At 27.1% G+C, this 20,993-nt stretch overlaps 1 protein-coding gene across 12 annotated transcripts in view; it reads left to right on the top strand.

Moving 5' to 3' along the window:
• Positions 1 to 20,949, top strand: part of LOC113558925 (collagen alpha chain CG42342) — a 101,172-nt gene extending 80,223 nt beyond the window's left edge. For 7 of the 12 annotated variants that reach the window (XM_026964518.2, XM_026964516.2, XM_026964509.2 and 4 more), the window contains 15 exons: positions 372 to 461; positions 1,199 to 1,243; positions 1,438 to 1,470; positions 3,205 to 3,243; positions 3,336 to 3,381; positions 3,461 to 3,513; positions 7,949 to 7,993; positions 8,111 to 8,161; positions 12,492 to 12,518; positions 12,726 to 12,779; positions 12,954 to 12,980; positions 16,231 to 16,266; positions 18,052 to 18,186; positions 18,341 to 18,540; positions 20,412 to 20,949. In XM_026964518.2, coding sequence (XP_026820319.1) covers positions 372 to 461; positions 1,199 to 1,243; positions 1,438 to 1,470; positions 3,205 to 3,243; positions 3,336 to 3,381; positions 3,461 to 3,513; positions 7,949 to 7,993; positions 8,111 to 8,161; positions 12,492 to 12,518; positions 12,726 to 12,779; positions 12,954 to 12,980; positions 16,231 to 16,266; positions 18,052 to 18,186; positions 18,341 to 18,511 — 852 coding nt within the window. In that variant the 3' untranslated portion in view covers positions 18,512 to 18,540; positions 20,412 to 20,949. Of the gene's footprint in view, positions 1 to 371; positions 462 to 1,198; positions 1,244 to 1,437; positions 1,471 to 3,204; positions 3,244 to 3,335; positions 3,382 to 3,460; positions 3,514 to 7,948; positions 7,994 to 8,110; positions 8,162 to 8,919; positions 10,068 to 12,491; positions 12,519 to 12,725; positions 12,780 to 12,953; positions 12,981 to 16,230; positions 16,267 to 18,051; positions 18,187 to 18,340; positions 18,541 to 20,411 lie in introns of those variants that run through there. The other 5 variants (XM_026964511.2, XM_026964508.2, XM_026964513.2 and 2 more) reach the window with 5 other exon arrangements.
• Positions 20,950 to 20,993: the final 44 nt, after the last annotated feature.

The raw sequence follows: 20,993 nt of genomic DNA, 5'->3' as shown, positions 1-20,993 counted from the left end.
TGTTCAAAGACTATTGCTACGAAACTATTATTAAATCTCATGTGTAGCTGCGATGATGTCGATCTATGGATACGAATATTACTGCAGCGTTCGTGATTTATAGGTATTAACAATAATTTATCTATCGTGTACTATTTTAATACGAAACGCACTATTGTTCAACACGAAATTCGATAGTATATAATTCTATACCTGCTATATGTACAATTTTATTGCCAAAAACCGTCGTATTCGAAGACGTCCGTCTGTAATGTAATATTATAATTATAATACCTCTGTATTGTACATACGCTCGAATCTAGAATTTGTTGTATAGAATGCTGTCCACTATCCAATTCGATTATAAAAATAAAAAATATTGTTATTTGTAGGGCACGTCAGGTCCTAAAGGTGAAAAAGGAGATTATGGAGACATTGGACCTCCTGGTTTGATGGGACCTCCAGGCTTACCAGGTCCCCCTGTAAGTATATATTTTAGCAATAAAAATAATAACAAATATTTATTATCACAGTGTAGTAAGGTCCACATATAATATTATTGTATTGACATTGTAAGAACTAAGAAGTGCTGATTACAAAATGACTCTATGGATTTTTATTACTTTTAATTAACAGTACTGATATAAATATAATAATATATTATATATCTATATATCCAATTATAACTAATGAGCGTTTATAATCTGTAACTTATATACGTATAATACAATCCTTTAGTATTTCATAGCATCTAACGAAGTGGAAAATTTTTGTTATTGAAAGCTTGCAATTCCAAATATTTACCGATTTTATAATAGCTAGTATATCTTTTAATAGACACTAAAATATACATTAACATTTGAACTATATTCGTGAAAAAACAAAAAAAAAAACAATAGTTTTTTGTGTGTAAAAGATCTAATTATTATAATAAATTTGTTAAAATATGATAGGTACTTGCACATGTGCTTGTTCAAATTCGTGTGTTAGAAAATTTACAATATATCATAGATCAGATAAAAATAAAATCTTGATTTTGTGATACACAGTATATAAATAATAATTAAAATTGAATACAAAACAACAATAATGTTTTTTTAAATTTGTTTTAACGACGAAAAACAGAATTGTGTGGAATGTACCACATATAGTATAAATAAGTACATTCATTCTGTTCCATTTTTTTGATAAGAGTATAATAATGTAAATTATTTAACAGGGATATCCAGGCCAAAAGGGTGACAAAGGTGACAAAGGCGAGTCGGTAAGTATTTCAATACTTTTAATAATATAATCGTTTAATCAATATAATAATTATTGGAAATTATGCATAAATATTTTATTTTCTTGAAAATGTTTTTCTGCGCAGAATTTAGGTTTGATGCGTGACACAATTAAAATAATGGAATTGAATGTTTTTATTTTATATTTAACGTTTTGTTTTTGTTTTGTTTTCAGAAATACAACAATAAAAAGATCAGAAGACGACAAGTGAGTGATTATTTTACTTCTTATTTTACAATGTATTTATTTTCTCCTAAGCGTTTTAAGAAACGTCTTTTCTTGTCGTTATATATTATTATGTGCATTGTGCATATAATGTATGTTCGTAAACGATATTTTTTCCGCACGATAACAGGGGGATAGGGGTGTGCTTTTCGCGTCCAAACTTTGCTCATAACTTTCCGAGAGCGAGACGCGCGTGACTTTTTTTCTTCCGCATGTTTATAGTATCTATCCTGTGACATTTTTTTGGCAATGTTTGTGCACATATTTCGAACAAACCGTGTTGTATGCGTGAAGTGAAAAATTATGAGTTTTTTCCGTAGGCGTTAACCGCTAACATGTTTTCCGTTCACTAAGTTTGATCTGCTTTCAAAACTAATTAAAAAACTTATCACGGTCATCTAATGGCTTTTGGTAGTTGTAAAAAAAAAGTATTTATTTTCAGTTTTCTATAAAACAATAATAAAATAATAATAATATTAAAAGAAAAAAAATTTCTTTTGGAATATCATATTATATGTCATTAAAAAAAATAATCGATTTTAATAACTGATTTTTCCATAAACAGATTATAATAAGACAATTTTTGAAAAACATTTAATATTACAATTTTATCGACTCCGAGTGTATTAGCATACATAATTTATTATATTATCAAACACAAGTGATAAAATAAATACAGCATCTACCGACACGCTTTCCGATGAATTCAAAGACTAATCCTGTTTTAGCATGCACATAAAATTATATATACATTGGACACAATTATTTATAAACTCTGAGTAGCCGCCATATGTACTTTTAAAATGTAAAAAACTCGATTTATAATGATATATTAAAATAAAATTTCGTAACACTTGACCTTTTATAAGACATGCACTCGGTCTTTATGACCAATGACATTTATGACACTCGACTTTATACGATACTTGTGACAGCATAAAACTCGTCGGTTCCTATGTGACCTACACATACCTTTACACTACACGTGTACGTAAGTTTGACTGAAAATTTGCTTTAGACCAATCGAGTCAGACACTACGTTTTACAACGGCCTGATTAAAAAATAGAAATTTTAGGGAGTTTAAAATTGTTCTATGTGCTCTATTTTTTTATTAGGCCAAATGAAATTATTTTTCACAATGACGTATTAAAATAAATTAATTGGTTATCGTTTTTAAAAAAATTTAAAAATGTATAAAGTTTATGATTTTTGTTTACATATTTTAAATTTTTATGTGAAATTTTATTGATTAACTTCTATCACTTCCTAACCGCACTACACAATATGACGTCGTGTAAGTGTAATTCATTTTGTTTTACCTTTTTTTAAATTTCAATTGTTATTGTAACTTTGGTATGAACTATTATTAAAAGTGACACTAACCTAAATATACGACGATACTTGTCTGGATTTGAAGTGTCTCTTTAGGATCACAACAATTGAGAATTATAGTGTCGCGTTTTTTTATTATTAGGTACCATCGTATTAAGCTATCTCCCCTGCTCCGTCTCATTCTCGTAGGTCTCTTTGTTCGATGAAAATAATCTATATTCCATCTCTAAGCTCGTGAAAACACGGTTCGTTTATTTTATTTTTTAATTTTCGAAATCGACCTTTGTAGAACCATCACTTTGTGTTCGGCTCTCGGAAACGCAATCGGAGTACCTATAATAGTATGCATAAAACATGTGACATTTTGAATTTACTTTTTTCAGTTCCAAGGCGACGGCGCTTTCGAAACGATTAATGAACCGGTAAGTACCATGTTGTTTTTAAACATTTATTTTTATTTTTATTTAAATTCTAAATTTGTATGCATTAATGTAATTTTTCTTAATCCAAATAGCAATTAGTGGGACCTCCCGGACCACCTGGACCGCCTGGATTGCAAGGTATGTTCACACACATTTTGTATGACTTGACAAAAGCACTAATTCAATGTTTATTTTTTCTTGTTGTTGTTGTAAATAGGTCCTCCTGGTATTAAAGGTGAACGAGGCAAAGACGGCGACAAAGGCGAAATAGTGAGTTATTTAAGTTTCTTAAGTGTAAAATTATGCTGTCGTAACGATTCATTTATCGTAGTCGTGCGTACGTTTATTAGTGTAATGCATGATGCATATAATAAATTATGCATTTTAAGTAACGTAAACTTTCAATCGATATAGAATATGATATCTATTATCACACGTAGCATATGAAGTGTTGTATACACTTTGCAATTAATTATAACCATTGTAAATGGTACAATATTTTAGGAACTTATTATATTATTATTAAATGAAAGTATGAAACTGTGTAAACAATCGTACGATATAGGTGCTTAAATTAATATAATAATTAATACCTATTTAAGATAAAATGTGTGTTTTAATTTGAAATAACGTTTAACAGAGAGTTGAATGAAAAATTCGATTAGTGTTATTAGTGTTATATACATTACACGAGAACGTAATATACCTATAGTGCTTAAATTATGTTTCCAATAACAGGTAATTGGCTGACAGCTGACAGGTTATTCGGAAAAAGAAAATTAAACCTTTAGTTTCTTCCCAACCGGATATTAAAATGTCAGGGACAAATTGATTCAATGTTTAATGTTTAGTTACCTAATCTTAATTCTTTGTCAGATATTGACCGAGCCGAACGGACTTTTATAATATACCTATAATGCCACGCACGTAATATAGTGTAGTATAGTGATTATAATATAATAATATTATTGTAAGTACCTAAATCGCGTTTATTAATTAAACAATTATTGTGTATTATGTATAGGATTCTATTTGTCAGCAATGCAATAAGTATTTAAAAAAAAGCCTTATTGTTATAGGTACTCTTCCGAAGAAATATTAAAAATACATTAACGACGCATGTACATCGTTCTGAAAAGAATAAATGTTTCCATATAAAATACCACTGATCGGAGTAAATAATAATACTACCTATTATCGTCTTTAGAACGCGGGACACATATTATACTGTTTTATTTCTACGAATGATGCCCGTCGTATAATACATCAATATATGTGATGCGAATTACTTAATTTATCTTCTAGTATACTACTGCAGTCATCGCATGTTATTGATACATTTTTTATAATTTACATTTTTGTTTTTAAGCACTTGTATCAAATGTAAAGTGATTTAAATCTTTAAAAAATTAAAAAGTTCATAGTTTATAATATGTAGTATGTTATACATTATTCATGTCTCGACGTTTAACGAATTTCACGCGTGTACAGAACAAATAAGTTGCCATAAATATTTCCGAACGTCTATAAATTTTTTATAGTATATTTTTATTTTATTTCATAACGATTTGTTCGAAATAATAGTGCGTGTGATTTTTTTTTTAAATATGATAAATCTAAAACCTTAAGTACACCTTACATGATATTATAAATATAAAATATAAACACATACGACATATCTACAAAAAAAAAAAATGATAAAACTGAGGTATACTTAATATCTTATATTATTAAAAAAAAATCGTCCTATTATTACTATACCTATACAAACACATATACAAATTGCTCATACTGGTGTTATAATGTGTATATTATGTATACGTGTACACGCGTATTAAAGTTAATGTGTATAATCCGTTATTTTATAATATATATGTACGGAATTTTATATACGTTAACGCTTTAATACCTAAGTCCTATGGACTATAGTTTATACTTATTATACTTATAGTGTTTGTAATATTTAAACATTAGTTATGTACAGCTTGCACCTAAGAAAAAAATCAGAAACCCTCCCTATTTGTGTAATGTTTTACAATTAGTAACATTTAATATTAATATTTATGAATGGCAATGTCTTTAATCGCCGCAAACATAGGTAAATATTGGTTATACGAATAGGGATTAAGTACACCGGTTGTTTCAAATAAAAAATGAATGACATTAGATAATAAAAATGATTATACATCGATTGCACTAAACGATTTTGAAACATCTAACAATAGTTATTATTTTACACGAAAAAAACATTAAAAGTATTAATCTGTGCGTTATCTAATCAATAATTTCTTATAATTTTATTAATCATTTTATTATATATATATATATTATATTTTATATAATATTTTCAGCTATAAAACTATGTTTGGACAAATATTTTTCCGAAATAAATATTTGTAGTGTTGTTCTATTATTCTATATTTATCACGTGCGTGTTTATATTATATTACCTGAGTTTAGTTGTAATTGCTTAAAAAAAAAACTTACGAAGTGCAGTTTATGTACACTTTTGCAGTGTATTGAAAATGCATTTGCGCAATGCAATACAGATAACAGATAGTACTTTACATTTGGTACAATTGACCAACGCCAAGTACATATAATATAATATGTGGACTGTGGTCGGTGAGGTACATCGTACATAATAATATAATATTGTGCAACGTCGACGTGCACAATCGACAACGAAGATCGACGAGGCAAGGAGGGGGAGCGTCGTCCGGTATTATTCCACTCACGATTCGTGAAGGGCTAACTTATTCTGCGATTGCATATTTTTACCGTCCGATTTCCCAACGGCCAAACGTCGCGGTGATAATAATATAGTTTCGGACACACGCGCATTGCTGCAGTAATAGTGCACAGCTTCCTGGTCGACGGAAAATCGATAGCTACGATAATAATGTGTATTTTAATCTCGCAACGTTCAGCCAGAATAAAGGTACCTATGGTGTACTTAGAATACCCATCATAAAAAAATATATACACAGCGCAATACGCCGTTTTTATGACCGTCAAGCAACTATCCACGTCGCGGTAATCCCATCAAACGCTAAATATTTAAGGCGATTATTGCATCGCGAAATGAGCAACTCAATTATATCACTTGGCGTTGCGAGAATATTACATTTGCGAAACCGTTATAAATTTGTTATTACTTTATATTTTATGTCTGTAAATATTATGTAGTTATTGTACGTATACAACACTTTATAGTGACACAAATTTATGTAGGTAATATTATAATAAATAAAGCAATCAGTAATATTGATATATAATACGTATTCAATATGGTTTATTGCAATCTCTACAATTCCTTATAATTATTAATTATTATTTGTATTTAAGCTGCAGTAGTTGATATAATGTAAATTAATATTTAAATACACGCAAAAGCAATAATCATTATAAAATAATAATAATAATTTTTTAAACAATAGTAAAATATTTTTAAATTTTACATTAATTTAATGGAGTATAGTTTATTAGTATAATAAAGGTAAAACATTGAGAAATGAAAATTGAAATGTGGCAATATTATGGGTATTGTACCACAAAGAACGAACTTGTGTTTATTTATTTTTAATATCAATTGTAAATTCATATGTTAAAGTATTGATTTATTAAAGTTTTTGTTACAACTTCAAATAATTAAATAGTAAATATTGTTATTCAGTTATTATTTAATTGATATAACGATTGTAAGTAGATAATGATAAGTTAGAATGATTACCTACTGCCTACTGGTTACTGCTTAGTAACAATAGTATTGATGGAGCGTTTACCTAAACTTTATGAATGCTAATCTGCAAGTATTTAGTATAGAGATAACCTATTCATTGTGTACCTATCATTTACTTATCATCTACCACTATGACAAGAACGAACAATAGCCCGAAAGAAATGTTTAATACTATTCGTATATAATATGTACTATTATATATTTCCGTCATCGTTTTGGGTCGACTAGACCTTTTGAAAACGAAACTCATTAATTTACGTTTCACGTCTAGTTTTGATATTATTGCACTACACTCACTTATTATAAACTGTACCTATTAATCAGTCGATCACACCATTTAACCGTTCAACAAATTTACATCGCAATATTGCATGTTTATGACAGTTATTTTAAAGTGGTTAGTGGGTATGATACGTATGGTATAATAATATTATGTGTAAGCAACAAGTTAGAAGACGGTTGATCATCATGATAAAAGATTTGTATTAGAATTTAATATTCTTATAGAACTGTAGTGTAGACGTCTGTTTGAAACACATTATTTTACATTTTATGGCGTCTTGAACACAAATTAGTATGAATAAATAATATAATATTATTCAAATGTTAGTTTTGCTTTTAGTTTTAAATTTATAATTTGTTAAAAATTAGAGAATCGTAAGGTTATTTACGTTATACGACAACCAGAATTAATGAAGAATTTTAGATTTTTATTTAAACATGAAAATCGTTCTATAAAGGTATTATTATTTCAAGTTCATGTTGAATTACATCTTTGTATATTTTAATCATATTACATTGTTCATAATAACATAAGGTTTTTGAAACAAAATAAAGATAACACTTTTAAACAACGCCGATCTGTGGTAATAATAAAATATCAAAACGTACGCTTTGAAATAACTATTGGAAAACAATACAATCGTACATGGCAATCATTTTAATCGTTTTAAATTTTTCTAGGGTGAAAAAGGTTCCAAAGGCGATCCCGGCCCGATGGGTTTACCCGTAAGTATATCGTACCGCAGATGTTGTCGAGCCAATCGCTGCTCCACTACAATGCCATTATTATTATGCGCAGTATACTAAAATCGAATTTCTTCTGTTTATTTTATTGTCACATAGGGCCCGATGGGACCCAGAGGAGATTCAGTCCAGGGAAAGACTGGCCCGACGGTAAGAAATCCGTTATAGCTATAATAATTCATCTACATAATAATATTATAATACGAGTCAAGTGGTTATATTATATTAGTTGCTGATATACATATAAACTCGTTTATCATATTTTTTTAGTAATTAACATTAAACCTTAACATCTTTGAAGTATATAAAAAAATAAATGCTTTTTCTACAGGTTTAAGGCAGTATTACTTCTTAGACGCGTTCAAAAACACTAACATCCGTCTTATAAATTAAACTACTTTTTAGACTAACTATATATACACTTATATTATTATTTTTCAAATCCTTTATTATATAGAATAATAATATATATCACCATTAGAGTTTTAACTAACGATTTTTTTAAAAATATTTAGTCTTACGCTATACCCACCTATATTTTTTAATGTTATAAATAATAATTAATACGTCTTGTAGTTATATCTCGTCGTTCCACCATCATATTTATTATACTAACAAGCGAAATATAATTTTAATATAATTTAAGTCGCGATATGTATTTATGATTTTCGTTTTTTTTTTTTTAATTTATAATTAATTTATAAAAAGATTTGGCAAAGACGTGTAAATATTTGTTTTTTGTCAAAAACAAGTTAAACCTCTGTAAATGATAAAATAATATTATTATATTCATTTTTTTTTATAAACGTGACATTATTATAGTTTACGAAACAGGTCGTAATAAGTAACTGAATGTGTTTTTTTCGCCAAAAATGTTTTTATAAATTTTTTTTTTTTTTTGTATATAGGTACCTAATGTCCAAAATCCACCTAAATGGCAGTGGGGCTAAAACAATACATCACATAATAAACACACACAAAAAACACACATACACACACTTAAAAACAAATTCGTAATTTTTCAATTTTAATAATAACTTATAATTTTTTTAGTTTTATGTTAAATTAAAACGATTTTACAAAACAATATTTTTTTTCCGGACGCTATGGAGAGTGGAAAATGGTGAGATGAAAAGATGATAAAAATAATAATTAAACCAAAAATCTATTTATATTAAGTATTAAAATGTTCTTAAGTTATCATATTAGTTCCGTATCGATCATTTATATTAAAAAATAATTGACATTATCATGTATACGACATACGTAGTTTAAGACAAAGGCATTGTGCCGTCCAGGAAATGATTTCGGTCGGTTTCGCTAATTGATTTGTTAAATGTGTTGATCGCGTCACGGCAGTGGGTTTACTCGATTTACCTAACCCCAACCTACCCGTCCACTATTCATACCAAAGTTTTTCTCCCTTAAAATTCATTTAATATCATTATATAATTATAGTAATAGACAGGTTCATTTTTTTCCGTTAGTCCATCCTACATAAGGCGGTGTCCTGATTGTGACTCCCCTATGTATTATATTCGAAAAAACATAATAATATTATCGATCGCTTAGATTTAACCGATATTATAATATTATCAGAGTTCGTAGTTTTCCGGATTCTAATGTTATCGCAACCGATATTGAAAAACAAAAATCTTTATGGTTATTTTTTTCAGTGAAGTCCCATTACAATTTCGTTAATTGTTTTTAACCCAGTTTCCTCCACCATAACATAAACATTATGATTGATGTCATATAGATTTAAGTAATTTGTATTTTTTTTTTATATAACCTTGTATATACAATTATAATATATTATATACATACAATATTTTATATCATATATATATATATATATATACATAAATATATTGTATACTTACTCTTCCACGAGATGCTTTACGTAAAAAACGGAAAGTTTTTCGTTTGTACATAATTTATAAGTAATACATAACTATATAATATACTCTTAATGGTGTATTAGGGTTCAGAATACATAATATCGTCTTTTGGATGAGTATTAAAACAAAATTAAGGTGAATAATATTATTAATGTATACCATTCTATATATATATATATATATATATATTGTGTAAAATATATATTATATATTCATCGATAAATTATTATTATTATTATTATTATTGTAAACATATTAATTTATATTATATAGCTATCTTTTATTACAAAATTTGCGTGTAAAATTACATTTTTTTTTTTTCATTAAAATATTTGATTCGAAATATAACGATACTATTTACGATTTAAACTACTATGTAATGTATATTATATTAAGTGTATTGTATTATGTTAAATTTTTACTTATAATAAATTTAATATTAAGTGAAAAGGCACTACTGTTATATTAATATAATGATTTTGGTATAATATTATAGTAAGTGCGTTTTCCGTATGTATGCATCATCGAGAATGTCATGGATAATGATTGCAGTTCCGCGAGTGCACCGCAATGAAATGCACGTTGTATGTTATTTCTCTTCTTTTTATCTGTTCCTACGCAGGGCGAGTGCATTATATCGCGTGCAACTGTAGCGTGTTTGTCGGCAATATAAGGTACAATAGCTATTTTGTAACATTTGCAGCTAGAGGGATTTTAGGGCAATTGGTAAATTGAAAATTGTGTTTGCTAAATTTAAACAGAATAAGTTCCTATACATATATAGGTGTATATATTTAGTCTTCGGGCCATTATACAGTTTAGGCAATAATGATTGAGGTATGTTATTGATCTTTCTCACATACACATACATAATAGGTACCTACCTACCAATATTATGTTAATATATTATAATCCGTTTCATCATGCATTTTAACATCAATATTTTATCGGTAAATATTCCACCAAACGAATGTTGATTGACCTATGTAGCCTACAAAGGTATGTTTTAAAGGCAAATCAAATTGATGACAGTAATAGAAATTAAATGATTAATACAATTAATATGATCTAAAGATTATCGGCGTTTAGACATTACATTATGTCTTAAGCTAAGATTAAATAATATGTTCGGTGAAAAATGTTATAAATTGCAATAATTATTTTTCTTGTTTAAAATTGAGCTTGTGTAAGTATTATGAATATATATTTTTTAATATAAAATAATTAGAGATAGCTATTTAAAAACGGTAATAAAAATATTAAACATATTACAAAAACGTCTTATCGTTTGAATTTTTATTTAATTTTTTAATAATATATAATATAATTCAGATTGTAAATAAATGCATACAGGTGCTATATCTATTTTTTTTTTTAATATAATCGAATAATTACAAAATATTGTATCCTTACTTTTTATTAAAAATTATTTTAAAAATTTAAACGTTTCTCCAGAGACGTACCTATGATTATATTCATTAATTTTTTTTTTGTTTTGAAGATAATATTAAAATCTAAAAATTGAGGAGTTTCCTTATAACAATATTTTAATGTGAATAACCTAGCTATGAAAATACTAAGAACTATTTAATCATATTAAATACATAGTTTACTAAAATAATATAATTGGTTATGAACCGGATAATAAGGTTTTCACTATTTTATTTATTAAAAATTAAAATTAAATATAGTTCGTTTAAACTATTTAAACAAACTATATTTATTGATAAAAAAAAATGTTCTCGTATTGTTCTGAATAATAAGATATGAACGAATCGTGTGCTAAATTATTCAATCTTCATAACCAACTAAAGTCAAAAATTATAATAAATTATCCAAAGTCAAAATATATACAAACGTTTAGAATAATAATTTAAATAAAATTGATTGAAAAATAATAATATATTCAAATTGAGGGTGCGTTAATTGCCCAACTTTAAATATTAAAATATTCAAATATGTTTTCGTTTCTTGAATACGATATAATGTTTTAAATTATTTTATAAAATGTATACCATCTATAATTTACGCGTATCGGTAATATTTAATATTAAATAATATAATAGTTGAATAATAATTATATTTTGAGATTGACGTAGGTATTCAAAAATAAAATAGTACCTATAAAAACATAATGAAATAGAGACGTCAACGCTCTTCGGAAAATGTACGATTATTTTGCAATCTGTAGTTATAAACGGCATCCAGTAAGAACCAGGGTTCAGAGAATCGGTTATGTCGGGAAAATACAGCATGGTCAACACATCATACTAATATATTTTGATACATATTATATAACAATATTTTCAACAGAATTCTTGATATTCGTTAATTTCCACCCATTCATCATAAACCTATATGAATATTTGGCTTTAAAAATTTTATATACTGTCATTTTAACGAAAAACTGATTTGTCGAATGCTGCATGCGTGCCTGTGGGGTGAGTACCTAATTAACCGTTTTTTTTTTGTGATTTATTTTTTTCTACCTTCGTTCATCACTAACCACTATATGCAAAATCTATCCGTATCCCAAATGAGTATACGTGTTAATAAGGCTTTGGTTTTTGTTATTTTAGGGTCCTCCAGGACTGGACGGGATGAAGGTAATTATTATAATACATCAATTTAATTACTTAAAATATATCACACGCATAATACCCCCATCGGTTGGGCCGTTGTCATATTATATAATGTTGTTATTATGTTTTTACCGAACATTATACTAATATTATGTTTTAAAACTATAATATGTTACACCTTATACCTATTATTGTTCTGTCTCTCTATCGCTTTATCACCTATATTTCTAGGGTGGTCAAGGGGAGCCTGGTACCAAAGGGGAACGCGGAGATCCTGGCCTGCCTGTATGTATGTCGCACAATATACGCATAAACGTATATTCTATATGATAATATATTGTGTACATATTAATAATAATATGTATCCGTGTTTTAATATCTATATGTTTGGTTTTTAATAACTAACGCGATTTTTGTAAGGAGAAAAAAATACTTCCAGTTGTTTCTGTTCTGTTTTAGGGTACGGATGGCATTCCTGGTGGTGAGGTATAACATTTAAACTAAACAATATTAATATATTTTGCTTCTATATATTATAGCGTTAATAAGCTCCCAGCAGAAACCGTTTAAAACAACCAGGGAAACTGTGATTAGCTTGTTCGTTCTTATAATTTTTTATTTTCATTGTAAACATATTTAGCAACAAATAATTTTCGTCTGTGTGTTGGATTTTCAATGCTAAGCTTACAACATAAGAGCTATTAATATATAAACGTATAATATATTATGTGCTCTGTGTAAATCAGTTAACTCTCGAGTTTTGAAGAAATTATAACTTTTTATTATAATAACTACTATCTTTTTTAAATATTGTATAAATAACTAATATTATGCAGCAGTATTACCTTGTGAGTAGTGCAAGGCAGTACCTAGGTTCAACCCCCTCCCCCAAATTATTTCGTGTTATATTATGTGGTTGTAAAATAACCTATATAATATTATAATCAAATTAGAACACAGTTTTTTAGCTTAAAACCACTCCCGAAATTAATTACCAGTTACGGTCTTGAAGTAATGACTTGGGAAATATGATAAGATATGAGATTTTTTAACGTGAGATATTTTTCTTAGTTAATTTTTGAAATTATATTTTTATTAATCTATTATTTACTATTATTTTCCATCAAAGTATCTTAGATGTTTCATTTTTTTTTTAATACATTCATATTTTTAATTTTATATTCTGAAATCACTTAAAATACTTATGTGTATAATTTATTATTATTTACACACATTTAAATAAAATGGTAAATAGAATGATAATATTTTCATTTAAAAACATGTAACTTTTGACTGGTTAAAAGTTTTATTTTTTAATACGTTTTCTAACATTTTTAAAATAAATTAATATTAAACACTTTATTCGATAAAAAACCGATTAGGTACTATAGTTATTTTATTTTGTTATTTCAGTTAATACATATTATTAACATCGAAAGTTTGAGTTTTGTTATTTATTCATACAATATATTGTCTTATTAGAATATGAGAATATAGAAATATTTATAACGAAACTTTTATATTTTACTCGATTAAAATCAATTTTTTTAACCAACTTCATTTTTACTTAAGTGATGTAATATCATAATATACTTAAAAACTTCTATAAAATGTTTTTGAAAAATTGAATTTTAACAGATAATTTTGACATTAATATTAATAAAGTAAACAAATAAAATCAATTATTTGCTGTAATAAATTGTAATACGATATTAAATTGTATCTTAAAAATGTTCATACAGTATTGCAAGTTAGGCTTTTATAATATTACTGTTGTAATCAGTTAATAGTGTTTAAACGGTTTCTACTGTAAATAGTATATATCACTATTATAATATTATAGTGACTCTGTTTACATTGTTTTCGAATAATCCTGATCGCCCTAATTCACTAACATTACTGTCCAAAATTAATGATCGATTTCTCCTATACCGTGATTTTTATACCGTAGATTGCTATTGTATAAATGCATAATATCGTAAAAAGCTTCATTAAGTTAACATGTAATCAGCTCACGTCCATTCTTGTACCCACAATAAACACACCATTCAATCCGTGTTAAGTAGTTACTCACTTTAACCCTGAAAAATTATAATTATTGTACTTGTACTCATATTGATTTTGATCTCGGAATTTAGTTAAAAACGCGTGTTCATGCAACAGAAACCACAGATCGTGTTGATGTTGAAGAGCAGAGGGGGAGGTATTATAAACGCCAATTTTACGCATACACTTATACATTCGTAGTTTTTAAGATATCCTATAGGGAGAGGGAATAATAACAATGTACCAATGAGCAATGGTATATGTAATCAGTGGCTATCGGGGTTTGACCATAGTTTGCTATCTTAAATATTATAAATATAGACGGTACTACTGTATATATATATATATATACACCTATACGATCACCATGGCGCATTGATGAGAAAAATAGCTCACCGGCGAGCTTTTGAGTAACGATTGTGAAAAACGAGGGTGGTCAATTATAATAGAGAACACAATAGTTGGTATGTATACAAGTATACTTTATATATAATATGTGGGGTAAGTTTATATACTGTGGGGTAGATATAAAATATAATATGTAATACACGAGACGGAACAAATTAGAAAACAGAATAGCCCCGGAGAACCGGATGAGAGAAAGAAAAGGAACACTAATCACAAAAAGGATTACCGTGCTGCCGATGTAACACAGCTTGAAAATATATTATTGAAAAAAAAAGTGAGGCTCACACAAGGGAGAATTAAAATTTGTAGTCCTGTAAAAAGGACACATTATTATTAGATTTTCAAACGATAAATATATTCAATTAATTGTTATTAAGATACAACCATCATGATGTTATCATAATGGACAACGTATTTTATACCTATTTTAACACTACAGTACTATTATAAGTAATGTAATAACCATCACGGTGAAAATGTATATATTAATGATAATATAATTTAATGATTTGGTCGTTTGGTAAAAAAAAAAACCAAAATTGTATCACATTGATTAAAGGTGAAATATTATTAGTAAATATTCGGTCGTAGAATACAGTATCATATAATTTATTCTTTTGGGCAAATTAAGTAGCTAAATTCCAAAATCAAACTGACCGACACCTACTAGTTTCCTCTATATATTTTATCATCATTATTCATTATGAGTGAAATTATTTAAAAATTGCCATTTCTATAAGTACAATAATTTAATATTATATTTCGTGCTCGCTCCTCTGGAATGTGCATGCGCTGTCTGTATATGCATTTTTATACGCGGGTCTTATCGGTAAAAAGTTCGGTAAATTTACGTACATTTTACTAAAACATCTATAAATTTAAAATATTTTATAGCTTTTTAGAAATAGATATAAAACTATTTATATTGTTATAATTCATTTCTAATACTAACAAATATCTCACATATTTTAATAACAATTATTTGTTTAGTATCTTATTTCAAATTCTATGGCATATTAAATTATCTGTTAAGAGAGTTCTTTAATGTAATATTATAATATTTTTAATGTATATTATTGTATAATAATAAAAACGATAACAAAAAATTGATAACAACGCGATAACACGAAAACCTGTACTTATTCATATTTATCGGTTAAATGTACGTACATTTTCCGGGTGGAATTTATCAGACTCGTATTTCTTTAAATTTATGTAATTCGCATTTTTGGATATATTGCAGCAGCAGCGTTTTAATACTATCGTGGCATTTGATTTTCAGGGTCCCAAAGGAGACAAAGGTTACAAAGGCGAACCAGTGAGTATATATATACATATAATATTATAATCTACTTATACAATATAGATTAGGTTACTAGTAGGATTTGTTGACACAATTATTGGTTGACATCAGTTCATAATAAATTTTTATTTAAGTAAAAAATTACTTAGTTATAGATATTATTAAAATCAAAAAGTGGTATAAAATAGTCAAAAAGTTAAAACTAATTTAAAAAGTTATTTTTTTTACTTTAATTTATACCATAATTTTCTAATTAGCCTAATAACTTAGTTCTGCAGTTCATTTTTAGAATAATACGTAAAATTCATGATCATACATACGTATATCTATTATTAATCTTAACTGTAGCTAGAACTAATTAATTAATTATTTTTTTGTTTAATCACACTGTAAATAAAGATCTTAAACAAAAATATATTCTCTGATTTAAAAATTTAATTGCTTAAACCACTACAGTGTGCAATAAGAAGAAATTGTAGGCTAAATTTAGTTGCACAGCAATCGCTTTGTAACCCAGGTAATTAAAAAAATTAACTATATTTTTTGTAATTGAGGAAAGTAAATATTTTTATCTACTTCAACTTTAAAGTTTTTGAGTAAACTATACTATTAGTTAATTATTAACTTAATTTTTGTTAACGTTGACTAAACTTAGTTAATGTAAGGTAATTATCTTTATTAAATTAACAACTTTTGACTATAATACCTAGCTATGTATAAATATATAAAAAATATTATAAGTAATTTAAAAGTTATGATATTATGTTATTCGAGAACACCAAAAGAAATTTAATTGGGATTAACTACGGAAAACACAAACTTTCTATAGTTTGTTAACATAATAACACTCATTTGTCGACTTTTGCACATTGTTGTGTTTTTGATAAGAATGATACCTTTTGTATATATTATATTAGATGTTTGATAAAGGAGATCAAAGTAATACTTTTTCAATTATTATTTGTAAGTTTGTATTTTAAAAAAGAATAATATATTTCTGAGAACAGTAATAATATAAGTAAACGTTTTATTATCTATAATATTTAAAAATTTAAAGTTTAGAATTTACTCGTATAGAGGAGTTGGTGTTTATTATTGTATAGTTAATATAATATAATATTAAAATTCGACGAGTGCCAATATTGTTTTTACTTTTCATCACACATAATATTTAAATTTTGATAAAGTTTATAAATATTACTAGTATTTGGTAAATAGTAAATACATATACCTTTATCATAAGGAAATAATTATTTTAAAAATTCAAAAATTGTTTGTATGCAAACAAAATTAAACAGTTAATTGTTATTTTTATAAACATTTTGCTACCTGGTTTATAGATTATTATAATAGAATAAACCTATTAACCGGATTGTGTTAAAATTTGCTCTGCAGGCGAGACTATAATTATTATTAACACAATTTGACCTAAATATTATGTATGGTGACCTACTATTAGACGCTTCTTTTGCCAACTGACCTATAAAAACAATTTTATAAAGTTGTCTAATGTATTACAACGTAATAGATTGTAGTAAAATACTGTGTAATTTAATATTTTAATCTTATAATATTATTACGATTGTGTCATGACCAATTAAAAAATTTAATAAATTGGGTCCAATTTGAAAAACAAATTGAGAACCATGTTGGGAAACACTGATTTAAGGTTCTCTCTCCTAACTCTCCGGCTATTGCTCAGCTCACCAACAGACCCCCGTGCCTAATAGTGTTCAACATTATCCAATTTATATACTACATAAAAATGTACTATAACTAACGCGCATGCGTCCATTTCAGGGTCCGGTCGGTAAAAAAGGCCGGAAGGGCGACAGAGGTGACAAGGGCGATCAGGGAGTACCAGGACTAGACGCGCCATGCCCTATCGGACTAGACGGGTTGCCTCTGCCCGGATGTGGTTGGAGGCCGCAAAAGGTACGTTTCACGTGAACCTGACATGACACTAACATCGTTTTTTTTTTCAACTCGAGTGTGCTATTTTGTATAATATGCTAGCTCGCGTGCATATACCTATATAATTCCTAATACATAATAATAACTTGACGCTGTGTCCGATGATATCCCAAAGGAACCGACAACCACGACGAAATCGTACCGATCACAGACCACCGCAGAACCACCAACTGACGATTACGACGAGAACGGTGGAGGAGGAGGCGGTGGTGACGAGGAAACTGGTGGAGATTATGGTGACGAGTACACCGACGAGACGAACAATTATGACCCAACCGTGAAATAATAACATAGTTTGCGTTTGTTATGTCAGAGGTGTGAATTGTATTGTTTTTATTAATATTAGATTAATAATTAATATCACATACGTTATTATCTCATTGCCATTATATCACTTAATTACCTATATACATAAAGGTAATATTTTGTCGTATGTTTATATATTGTCATAATTCAAAGATGGTTAATGGAACTTAATAGTAGGGTTAATGATGTAAATGTAACTTTCACTTTAAGGTTGAAAATGAGATTTTAATAAAATAATAATTTTCAAATAATTGTGCTGTGTTTAAAACTCAAAACTAGGAACTTGCCATTATTGGATTTTTATCATATAATTTTTCTATTTTTCTTTTTTTTTTTAATGCCATGAGTGTCAAACGATATAATGAACTAGGTACATTGAAACGAAAACGTTTCAGCATAAAAAAAACTTAGTATTTTAAAATGGAAGTTTCATTTCAACAAATAAACAAATAAATGTTGTAATACAATTTTAAAATAAATTATACTAAATGTTGTAACTCAAATAAAATTCACTATATAATTAAAAATGCTGTCATAATTTTATAAATGTAGTTAAATAGTATTCGCATATCTTTCGAATAGGTCATAGGTAAAGATAATTTTGACGAAGTTAAAAGTTATTACTTTCGTACGTAAGATTTTTTTTTATTTAGATTGTCAGATAGTTATACATATTTTTTTTTTTATCAATCACCGGTGTGCATACATGCATACAAATTATAAGTTGTAACTTCCAATTTCTGCATTAATTGTTCTTTATTATGATATAATACAAACAACATAAACATATATTTTGAAAAACACACACACCGTATAAAGAATTAATAACCATAAAGTGCAATTTGAACTTATGTACATCTATGTATTGATTGAACCATGCTTAAACGTCTTAAAATAACTAAAATACTTTACGACTGCAAGACATTGCATCACAATCCCGTTATCCGATTGTTTGAGATTATTTTTTATTATTAACATTTTGTTAATGCTTATTTTATATTCAATAATATACACGAAACCTCATACAAAGATGTTAGAAAAAGTAACAATTATAGTCATTTTGTAAGAATATAACATAGTTTTTTATAATATTATAATCAATTGATGAAAGCAGTGTACGTTAAAAATATGATATACCTAATACAAGATAATAAACTATAGTTTAGTTATTAATTATTAAACGTACATAATGAATAACATGCCATTGAACATTTATAGATAAAATAATGCTTTGTAATGTACCCATATTGCCTATACATCACGCCGTCTTACAAATTATATTTTTTACAATAATATTAGAATGAGAATAGAATGAAAAAGTTTTTTAGCTGGCTTCTGTCTACGTGAAATCAATAGGGCGTTATACTAATTTTAGTATAACGATTTAATTGTTATTACTATAACAAACGTGATTCAAAAAATACGTTCGTGATCCAATGTATTTCCCCAATGAAGATTATTTTTTATAACGTTTAGGTCAAAAATATAATAATATGATTTTTTTGAAAATCATACTTACGAGACAACTTGCAAAAACTATAGGTGAAAAGTCACAATATGAACTCTCCGTAATAATCAATAAAAATATTTATTTTTTGGACGTAACAGTAAGAAGTAAAGAAGTTACTCGTCAAGTATTAGCAAATCTTAAAAGTAAATATAAAAATATTTAACTTTTAAGTTAGTTTTGAGTTTTAGATTTTAGTTACTGATTGTCTGACCAAGTACGAAGTATGATGTCAGTCGTTATTTATTATTTGTTTGTAGGGAACTCGTTGAAATCGTTTTCACATTTTAAAGTAATTACATTTATTGGTCTTGATTAATAACATATTTTACAAGCGAGTTCATAATATTTAATTCATAATTATTATTTACAGAAGTTCAACGTCGACGACAACAAACTGTTTTAAACCAAAGTTCGGTGTACATATTTTTATAATATTATTGATCACCATCGACTTACGACGAGATCGTTGTGCACCGCAGTTATTACGTCATTATGTTAATTATATATTATTATAAACTAAGTAAATGTAAATACATTTTATATAAAAACATGCTTATGTTCAGGTCAGCGCAGCTGTTATTATAGGAACCATGATTTATACAAACGAATGGATTTATTGTCTTTTTTTTGTCATGTTTATATACAATAATTATATCTTGTCTTTATACTATAAATCCAATACCCTTCGTTTGATGTCCCTCCCAATTCAAAATAAACTCAGTTCCTCATTAGGTAACTATTAATACTGATGACCATTCATCAACATCTGTTTGTTATTAATCTGTTTTATATTTAGGGATTTTACATTATATTAAAACAATAATAGTATGGGTAACATAATACCTATTGTATTTTTGTTTTTGTATTCATAATTTGCTGTTTAAAAATTTATTTATAAAAATTATATAATAAACCGTAAAAATTACATTATATATTTTGTTACTGAATTATA

The sequence above is a fragment of the Rhopalosiphum maidis genome, chromosome 1 (genome assembly GCF_003676215.2).
Source record: "Rhopalosiphum maidis isolate BTI-1 chromosome 1, ASM367621v3, whole genome shotgun sequence".
Taxonomy (NCBI): domain Eukaryota; kingdom Metazoa; phylum Arthropoda; class Insecta; order Hemiptera; family Aphididae; genus Rhopalosiphum; species Rhopalosiphum maidis.
This window is presented reverse-complemented; position numbering and strand designations above follow the sequence as displayed.